The 10,604-nt window shown below is 40.0% G+C and overlaps 2 protein-coding genes across 4 annotated transcripts in view; one reads left to right on the top strand and one right to left on the bottom strand.

Moving 5' to 3' along the window:
• The window catches only part of LOC124947781, a 214,979-nt gene that overhangs the window by 115,623 nt on the left and 88,752 nt on the right, over positions 1-10,604 (top strand). The window lies entirely within an intron of this gene.
• Positions 558-10,398, bottom strand: LOC124947775 (breast cancer anti-estrogen resistance protein 3 homolog). 3 transcript variants are annotated; one of them, XM_047490385.1, is made up of 6 exons: positions 10,117-10,398; positions 7,029-7,248; positions 3,785-3,944; positions 3,108-3,386; positions 1,189-2,659; positions 558-1,019 (listed from the first exon to the last, which is right to left on the bottom strand). In XM_047490385.1, the coding sequence occupies exons 1-6, from the start codon at positions 10,157-10,159 to the stop codon at positions 688-690; spliced, it is 2,505 nt and encodes an 834-aa protein (XP_047346341.1). In that variant the 5' UTR covers positions 10,160-10,398; the 3' UTR covers positions 558-687. The 3 variants fall into 3 exon arrangements, with proteins under 3 accessions (XP_047346341.1, XP_047346342.1, XP_047346343.1); XM_047490386.1 differs by having other exon boundaries at positions 3,108-3,347; positions 10,117-10,396; XM_047490387.1 differs by lacking the exon at positions 10,117-10,398 and adding an exon at positions 8,884-10,049.

Here is a 10,604-nt window from a genome sequence, read left to right on the forward strand (position 1 = left end):
ATTTTCTCGAATGCTTTTGCTTTTTTTTACTTGTGTATATTAAGTATGAACAAACATGAACAACATTTACAACGTAATATTGGCCAAACATACAATCAATTAAAATTAAGTACGTTATTGTGTACTTGAATGGCAGTCGCATTTCTCGTTGACTCTTTTAAACTTCATTTATAATATTGTTTTGTATTGTCACGGATGGGGTTGTATATTATTGCAGGAGATTGGTTTTTTTTAAGACCGTCAAGGGTGGCGTGCTTGACCTTCAGGATCCCTATGGCATTACTCTATGGCGATAATATAACTATATAACTTTTCGATTACATTCGTAATGATAAGTACACGGGGAGCCACACTAAGGGAGACATTTTGATTTTTTGATTTTTTTAATAGGCATATTAAAACGAGCGGTTACGGCAACTCAATTGGCTCTTATAGTTCGATTTTTTATCGCACGAAATACGTTTTGCCGTCCGTTCGTGAGCCGCCTACGTCGTTAGCAATCGATTATTTCCAAAACATTTGTCGGAACAATTTTATTCAACATAATCGTCGCTTGATTGCATATGTCGCTTGCATCGCTTGCATCGATGTCCTTAATTCTTTTTACCAAACGATAACTTTAAGTTTTCTAATAAGATCCTACAGACTTCGAAATACAAGAGGTTCGGTATAACTCTATTATTTTATTTACGCCGATACTTCGCTAGCGGAGCACTTGTCGAACATTGCGTCCAGGACCTGACTGAACTTGAGATGCCTTTCCTCGGGTGCCACCGTCGCACCCCGACTACCCCATAAAAACTTTATGTGAAACTCCGTTCGAAACGCATCAGATAGCAATTCGTCACTTCTACAACCTTCCAAAGCGATCTCAGCGTTTCGTCGGAACAATGGCAAGCTCTCGGCGAGTTTACGCGCAGCTTCTAGATGAGACCAAACTATGGAAAGACCGCAATCGGGTGCAGAGTTTTCCCAAGGCGAGAGTATCGCTGCTGCTAGTCCAGAAGGTGCTACAGTTCCTACGATAACGGAAAATTTCAATTTCAGTGAAAACTGTCAATTCAGTAGAAAAAAAAGTCAAGGGCAATGTTAATAAAGGGTGGGGGAAAAAAAACAAAAAAACAAAAAAACAAAAAAAAACAAAAAAACAAAAAGAAGAAAAACAAAAGAAAGAGTGAATCATTCTACCGAGAACATCCTCTGGGCCACGTTCCTCAAGCAAAGCGATTGGTAGAAGGTGGGGTAACGTCGTATTAGGCGCTTGAGGATTCGTGCATTCGTTCATGGCACGAAGAGTAGGCCTTAGCTTAGCTTCGAAGCTAAAAGCTTCTTCCGTATGCTTTTGCCTGAGAAGATGCCACGTATTTGCCAATCTCTGTATTTGTGGGAGGCATAAGCCAAGCATTACACCGCAGAAACCATAAAGATTTCCTAGAGCCGTTTTGGTATCTATCGCAACCTTTATCCATTTACTGATCGTCGCCGCTCTCTCGATTGCCGTAGCACCGGCTAGAACGGTCACCGCGACTAGAAGCTTTAAACACTCGGACCTTTCGATAAGATCCATCCTAGCTTGTCTACCGTGAGGCAGCGTTGCTAATTCGATTCCGCTCAATCCACTACGATTGCCAGAACCAGGCTGAAGGGCGACTTCGAGATCGATCCTGGTGAGGTGCGACGCTAAGACCCTCGGTGCCGAATCGTGCAACATCCCCGAGACGCCTCTTAGCGCGGTCGGATCTAGAGGCCGATGTTCTCCAGCTGGTAATAAAAGAGTCGAGAAACCTTCGATATCGAGCACCGTCGTGACTTCTAACGAAGGAGCAGCGACTACGAGCTGTTCCTCGGCACTTAGCTCATATTCATTGCCATTATTACCATTTGTACCGTCGTTACTGGTATTGTAATGACTTCGTATGACCACACCTTTTATGGGTGCGGACGATGACGGTTGACTGGTACCGCCCGAGTTATTGGTCTCGAATTCACTATCCCCTGATCCGTTGCCACTATCACTTCCGGAAGCTTGATAACCCTGATGATGATGATGGCGATGATGATGATGTTGCTGATGATTACCAACGTACGGTACTCTTGGTGGTTTCGGCGGAGCAGAACCCGCTATCGTATTTTGATGATTCAATGGCTGATGTTGCTGCTGTTGTTGCTGCAACTGTTGTTGCTGTTGTTGAAGCGCTGGATCCGAGATCACTCTGATAATTTTTTGACGGCCCAATGACAACGAACACGAAGGTGGTTGACTCTGTATAGGTGGTATTCTTGGTAATGTACTCGATTGTATTGGAGCATTTGCTTGCTGACTTCCAGTCTCTCTGTTGGCTCCATGCTGATCTGGTACGTGGTGTTGCGCTGTCAAGGAATGGCTACGTTGTTGCTTCCTTGGCAATCGCGGTGGTGAACCAGTCGACAAAGACGACGAGGATGGACTCGAACCATGTTGATTAACAGTAGGGCCACCGCTTACACAGGTCAGTGGCACCGATCTTGGCTTTGGAGTTATGATTCGAGCACCGCTCGCTTGACTTATCGGCCTACCACTACCGACATAAAAGGTTATCAGATCGGCGACCGTGTCGAAGGCTTCGTCCTCAAACTGGTATTGTGCTCTCTCGTAGACCGTTTCCGGCTGAATTACGACCTATAAAAGAGAGGCCCTGTTTACTACGAAATTCACTTTAGTATAGCGCACGACTCCTAGACTCTCATTACGATTCTATCGACGATCTTATCCGTTTCTACTTTGGATTTTTATCTCCATAGTATATCCATTTTCGAAGTTACAAGCGGTTCCTACATTTTTTTTGCAATTTTTCCTTTTTCATTATCTTTCGGGTTCTTCGCAGAACCAGTTTGCAGATATATATATATATATATATATATATATATATATATATATATATATATATATATATATATATATATATATATACACACACACACACACACACACATATATATATATATATATTTCTTGTGGAACTTTTAAAAGTCATTTTTACTACAATAGATTAATGACGGTACAAAGAATTCGTCAATTTGCATGAGATTGACCTTAATGAAATCTCATTTAAATATCATCGGCTTACTCTGTTTATGACGAAATGAAGCGGCTGTCCCTTCCATCGTACGGTGAGAACATAGTTGCCTGGTTGCGAGGCACAATCCCTGACGAGGAAATCACCGTCGTTGGGTACTTCTGCTTCAGCACCTTTTCTACCACCTCGGAGCGTGCAACCATGATACCAAGCGTGCGAGCGTAAATCACGTGGATCTAAAAGCCGCAATTCTCTTTCTAACAGTTTCCGCGTCGATTCTTCCGGTTGCTCCTGTAAGAACGTCAGCGTGACTTCTCTCATCGTTATTCGCTTGAAAGAACGATTAATATCAAAGTTCAGAGATTTTTTCGCGTCATATTCGAAAATATCGCAGCGAGTATCATAGTATCTAGCAATAACATCGAGCAATTAAATTCTGTAGATGCAGAATGTTACATCAGACGGCACGTAAAAAACATTGCACTGTTATAGTCTCTTCGACGTAAGACAATTGTATCAATTAATGGAGAATTGGTGCAGGTCTACCGAACCGACGAAGATTGGCTTAACGAGAGCAGCCTTGAGTGCTTGATTCGCGATATCAAACTCGTCTCCAACAATATTCTCGCGTGAGAAGGATATTTCCTCGGAAATAAATATTCTCCAGGAGCAGAATATTCGATCGTTCAATTCGTTTTTAGTCCTTTATGAATGATTTTAAGACTTACCATTGGTGGATTTAAATTATTGTTGCTCTCGGGTCCTTTCGAGAGAGATATCTCTCGATGTAGAAGACATGCGTCGCTATCCTCCCTTCTATCACTCTTCTCCTCCTCCGCCACCTCCTCCTCTCCTTCCTCCTCCTCTTCTTCGACTTCCTCCACCGATCTGACAGAAGGATTAATTTTCACTAAGCATGTCACCTCACATCGTGCACGTTAACGCACGTTTCCTTTTCCTAAAGTCGAACTTAGCGAGCTCGAATTCGATTAAGCAAAGAACAAAATTTCGTTTCTTTTTAACTCGTTTTGCCGTTAACGTTTTGATATTTCGATCCGTCGAAAGGAAAGAATCGACGGAATAGGGTTCGGCCACACGGCTCTCCGGCCGAGCGCGCGCACCCCACTGAACTATGTCCGTCGACCCTACAATATAGACAGTGCCGTATTTTTGGAGGGAATCAAAGGGGCGCTTCTCGCCTTATTAATAGAACCTGCAAAAAGCTATAAAACGCCCGCAATGCCGTATCGTGGATTTTCCTCTTATGTCAAGCGTTTCTCCCCTCTGTTCTTTATTAAACGATAATAATGAATAATGATGAACAAGATGTATCAATTTTTCGAATAATTAATAAGATTTGTCTTTTTTCAAAATTTCTTTCTTTTTCGACGAAGACGTCGAAATATTTTCAACGTCATTTTTTATTCCACCTAGAAACGAAATAACATTCTTATTGGCGATATGGCAAAACTTGATAATCTATGTGGCGATAATTTGTTTAATCGATATCGCAATTAAATAAATTTTTATTATAACGTGGTCTTATAAGGAAATCTCTACGTCCCTGTGGATGAGCCTACAGCAGGTTTCCTTCTCTCTTTCTCTTTCTCTCCTCTCTCTCTCTCTCTCTCTCTCTCTCTCCCTTCCTCCCTCCCTTCTTACGCCTGCGTTTTCTCATCTCCCGAATCGCTTTAAACGTCAAGAAGTCCGTCGACGCGGTGACAGATACTCGTAGAGTCGTACGTTTCATCCAGTTCGATTGAAATCGAGCCTTTTTTTAAAGATACTATCGGATAGAGCTTCATTTCTCCCTCTCTTTCTCTCTCAACAGTCTCATTTCAATGTGGGGGGAGGGGGGAGGTTTATCGATCTTCATGAAAATAGGGGAAAGTGCATACAGGGAGTTCGATAGTGCTTCTACGCGCCTGCGTCAAAGGCGCTCGATAGAAAGTATTTTCTCGAGTGCACGCAGATGCAATCAATCTTTTGCATGCTCTCTACTTTTCCATATCAAACGAACAACATCGAAACGAAAAGCAAATTTTTCTATGCTTTCAAATTAATAAATCGCTTTTATAATCGACATTTTTTCATATCGAATTTTCCTTATAACAATAGTTAAGAACGATTTATGAAAGAATTTGTTCTTTATTATTGGTTGAAATATTGAGATGACCGAAAGAAAATTCTCATGTTAAAACATATCCATAAATCAGACGTATGATTCATTTTCCAAAAATAGTATTATTTAAGGAAAATCTTTAAAAATAAGATCTTCTTCTCGTTCCATGACGATAATGTTCTTCGCTAATATTTTGTTTTCGGTCAAAATATTCTGCGAAATGTCGTATAAAATAAATATGAGACGCGCCGTAAGAAATCTACCTGTGACGAGGTTTTCATTGAAATTCAGGTGGTCGACATATGGTTACACGGCGTATTTTCGTCGGTCGTATCTCTCATCGTAGACAGTTATCTCAAGAAATTTTAATGGATCAGCTTTTATTACATTTTCATTTATATACGCATGATCCTTGAAGAAGCTCGGCCAATCAATGAAATCTTTGATTATTTGTATTTTCTGTTTTCAAGCAATTTATTTGACCTAGTTTTAAACGAATTGAGATATCTCTTCAATCAAAAATTCAAGTTTAGAATTACGAAAATGATAATTTTAATTGATTGTTCCATTTAAATTGTTTATAAAAATATTTTTATATTCGAATCAATGTTTAATATCGATCAATCTCTTTATCATATACTTTCGAGTAATTTCATGGAAAAAAAATTAACTTATGAACTCGCACTTGGTCGATAAGGATGCTGTACCATGCATCGAAACACCGAGATATAGATTATTGACAGAGATAAAGATAACATTACGCGTAAGCATCGCCCCTCCTCCTTTCCTTCGTTATCTTTCAGTTATCTCTTCGTCTCTGACTTCTGACGCTCTGTTACGTCCAATGAGATCACGCGTGGCCGATGCAATGTGCGAGAACGAAACCATGCTTATCTGCAGATGCGCAAACGTATTTGAGATAGAGTCGGTTATGCGATACGATGGAATGAGAAAAGTGAGATAAGTTGGAACGAATGGGATAGGATGAAAGAACGTAAGAGCCGATTAAACGCGCAAAACCGTTTGAAATTTTTGCAAAAAAGAATTCTATTAATACATTATTTACATTATTCCGTTTTTCAGATTATTACTCTTCGATTATTGAATCGATCGATCATTTTCACCATTGATAAGTTTATCCTTCGAAAAAAGGCGAATCACTTTTTTTGCTTAGAAAAAAGCTAAAATGAAACGATCGAAATGTAAATTGTCGAGGTCTTCGGATGTTGCACGAGTCATCGCTAACTTTATCATTAAATTATATCATCAATTTCTCGTAAGAATCGTAGACGTGCGTGTGCGATCAGAACCACCAAGGACGAACAGTATGAAAAGCCTCGAAAGATTTCTCGCTCGCGGATGATCCTCGATTCGCGGTTTCCCTGATCTTACGTTATGGACTTCCCGCGTTTCTTGCGCGCCGTATACGAGTCGGCACGTCATTTTGAAGGCAAAGATCGAGGAAAACCGGTTCGAGACCAGCCGGCTCCATTATGTGCCCGTGTACTGGTATTCCCGTATACCCTCAAAGAGGCTAATTCATAAATTATAAGTCAAGCCACTCGACTTTGGTGAAAATTTCAGACGTTAAGAGAGAGAGAGAGAGAGAGAGAGAGAGAAAGGGAGAGAACAAGAGTTACCGTCTCAATTTCTTATTCACGTCGATCGATATTTTTCATTTTTTTCATTTATCACATACAGTTCCTACAATATTTTTACTACTTCGAAATATAGATTCACAATTCTTCGCAAATTTTTTTTAAAAGAAAAATCATTCATCCGATAGCATATCCTTATTAATTGGTTACATTGATCTAGCGGAATTCGATAAATTAGTATTCTTTCAGTACCTTTGATTAGCCCTAATGAAATTCTCTGGCGACGGTGGAGTCACGATCAGGCATGGTTCCTTTTGAATAATCACTTCTGGCTGTAGATGAATCGTATGTCTTTGCCGTCGAAGATCCTTGCAAGAGCTCGAAGAAGAAAAGCCTCTCTTGCGGCGTCGTCCGCTGGCACCTAAATTTTGTAGGGTGCCCATCGACGGAAATCGAAAACTCCATGCTATGCCTTTGAAATACGTAAAAATGCTACTATAGAAAAAAAAATTATACTTTTTCCTTCCGTTCATATTATTTCAAATGATCATAGCGATTCTCGCTATGGAATTTTTAATACATTTTTAGCAAATTTTTCTAAACATTATTGAAAGGACGAAAGGACGAAAGGACGGTATTCGTAAGAAAATAATTGCAAAAAATTCGAAATCGTTACATTCGCGTCGTTTCTAAGCCGTGTTTTCTTTTTACATCTGCATTGTGCGATAGAAGAACGCAAATAGATGCGATAAGTTGTGATGTTTATCTTTTGTTTGTTCGCGGCGCCTCTGTTATTTGTACTATCGTAACAATAGTACACGTCCACTGTCGCGAAAACAAGCCAGTCCATTTCGCTGGCCAGACATGATCGTTCAAGCACGCGCTTTACCGTTGCGCTCGAACACGCTCGAAAGCACGTTTGGATTTTTTCCAGAATCACGAGCTGCTACCTGCACTCTTGCAGATATATTCAGTTCATTTCGCTCCATAGCTCGTTTCTTTTCTTTCAAAGTTTCTTCAAATATTTACTTATAAGAATTTCAATCTCGATTACAAGTTATAGACAATTAAATATGCATATTGGAACGTTTTAATTTATGATCATCTAAAATTGAAAATAGTATTAAATGATATCAAGTACGTCAGTTTTAGAAGCTATTTATTCTTTTTTCTTTTCACGCCAATCTATACACCCACTTATCTATTATTATCTGTACGCTTATCTATTCGTCCATCGACCCAACAATTTCCTAAAACAATTCAATCGCGTAACCCGCAGACAGTTATAGTCGAAAGCGATTGAAATGTAATAATTGAGGTTGGTACCGTGTAATCGTGTATTAGTATCGACAACGATCTGTCAGTTGTCGGTCTGTCGGTCGATTGGTCGGTCGGTCGGTCGGTCGGTCGGTCGGTCGGTCGGTCGGTCGGTCGGTCGGTCGGTCGGTCGGTCGGTCGGTCGGTCGGTCGGTCGGTCGGTCGGTCGGTCGGTCGATCGGTCGGTCGGTCGATCGGTCGGTTGACGTAACTGAGCATGGCTGGTTTGAAAAAGCTAAGTAATCGGAATGCAGGTGTGCTGAGCTCGCCGTTGCCGTCGCCGTTGGCTCGCTCTCACTCTCCGCTTGCTAACATAATACCTGGCAACGGTGATAAGGTCGCCGTTTACCGAGATAACTATGCAATATACGAAGAGACGTTATCAACTCAAAAAAAAGCACACAAGCCCGATTGCCCCGAGCCATAGAATTGTCTGATATTGTCTAACTATTGTATGAAATTTCACATGCGATATTATATTCATAATACATTGAAGAGGAGTAATGTAGGAGTTTCTATAAGACACGACAAATGAGTCGTTATCAGATAAATCAATGGAAAAATTGAAATTTATCAGAGATTTTTATAAATGCTCCCAACTCAGAAACCATCCTCGCGAATTGTAAACACGTTGAAATTCTTCAACTTTTTTTTCTCTTGTAATCGTTGTCATCGGTAACGTTTTCCGTTATATCAAAAATACTTTGAGAAAGAGCAATTATTTACACGACTAGATCTTAAAGCGTGAAATAATGGACGACTTTGACGCCATACGTAATTTATATCGTACCTTGATCAAATTTAGTTTCGCTTCAACTTCAACGATGAATATAAGGAGAATTTGAAAGATTTACCTCGTTTAATCCATTCGATTTTCTATAAATGCTTAATAAATATCTCTTGTTAATGTAATTTGTCGGAATTCTGTAACCTTGACGCCACGAGTCTCTCTTAACGAGATATAAACGATTAAACGAACGGATAAACAACGATCATCCTTCAAATAGTATGGAAAAGGAAAAAAAAAAAGACGCAAGAAAAATTATACCGGGAGTACGCGTAATACTTTCTGAATACGTCATTGAGACCACATCGGTGTTGCTTGCAACGTAACAAGACAGTATGTATATACGTTACGGACACATTACAGATGCTGTCGTAACTCGCAGGAAATATGACCTTTTGCTCGGCCGTTCTGTAGGCACCTAAACTACCAAGGATTTGTTGGACTCTTAAATCGTGATCATACATACGATGAAATCGTATACGATACATATATTCAACATGTATTCGTAAAAGATTTTCGATATTTACGTTACGTACGAATGTTTAAGTTTTAAGCGATCATTTATATTCCGTTGCGTTATCGCTAATCGGCAAAATTATAAGTTGCCTTACAGCTTTCTTGATCGAGCTGGTTGGCATGCAGAATTCATGCAATAAATTTCACATTATTCCATAGTATTTTCGAACTTTGGACATTTTCAGGATGCGGAATCACGGTCAACCGTGAAATAATTACTTCGTACTCGTATCGATCTCCGTTAATGAAGCATTTATTTCTCTCAACGTTTTCTTTCCTCCTGTTTCTCGCTTTCTATCAAATAATCGTTCAACGGACATCGAATTACAGCAACATGAATCATTTGGAAATATTTTAATAATATTGAATAGATCGTAAAAATCAAGCGGCGCCATGAGAATCTTATTACGATCTCGAAGAAATGTCTTGATATATTTTCGAAACGATTCGTCGAATTAAAGTGTCGAAACGTCGTTCTCTCGATAAAAGGAAACAGTTCGCGAGTCACGTGTGATCGATATAGTAAATCTCGAAGCTCGGAAAAACATTTATTAAAACAATGAACATTTTTACGGAACTATTCGTCGAGTAATAAAGTTTTATTAAAAGACTCCTATTCCTTTAGAAATTAATATAATGAAGAATTGGTAAAAAACGAATGAACCAAAAAAAAAAAAAGGGAAAAAAAAAGAAAAAGAAAGAATGAGAGGAAAAACTGACTTTGAGTTCTACGCGACTTCAACTTGCTGGCGTTTTTTCCCATTATTTTCCGTGACGTAGCATGCCAGCGAAGGTACCACCAATCGTGTGCCGATGATTTTCTGCTTCTCGCGTGTGGTAAAGTGGAGCACACAAATGTACAAGAAGAAGAAGAAGAAGAAGATCACGAGTATGTACTGCCACGGCACTGACGTAGCATCGTACAGCACGGTGTGACGACCGTAGCATAATGCGATACCGAGCTAACTGGGCTCAAACACAGAGAGCGAACGAAGAAGAAGGGACGGTACGGAAACCGATGGACACACAAGTGGCAGTAGTAGGTAGTCGAGTAGAAGGAGGAAGAGAACGTGCGTGTGCGTGTGTGTGTGTGTGTGTGTGTGTGTGTGTATGAATGAAAGAGAAAGAGAAAAAGAGAGAGAAAGAGACAGACAGACAGACAGACAGATAGGCAGACAGAGAAACAGAGAGAGAGAGAGAGAGAGAGG

Source organism: Vespa velutina, chromosome 3 (assembly GCF_912470025.1).
Source record: "Vespa velutina chromosome 3, iVesVel2.1, whole genome shotgun sequence".
In the NCBI taxonomy this organism is placed as follows: domain Eukaryota; kingdom Metazoa; phylum Arthropoda; class Insecta; order Hymenoptera; family Vespidae; genus Vespa; species Vespa velutina.

Bases quoted from the DNA above. Each gene is read 5' to 3' on its own strand.
- LOC124947775 (XM_047490385.1), bottom strand. From the start codon at position 10,159: ATGGGAAAAAACGCCAGCAAGTTGAAGTCGCGTAGAACTCAAA. The intron at 3,945-7,028 runs GTACTGAAAGAA...TCCTTCTGTCAG, and splicing joins TTCATTAGGGCTAATCAAAG to ATCGGTGGAGGAAGTCGAAG. The intron at 3,387-3,784 runs GTAAGTCTTAAA...CGTTCTTTCAAG, and splicing joins ATAATTTAAATCCACCAATG to CGAATAACGATGAGAGAAGT.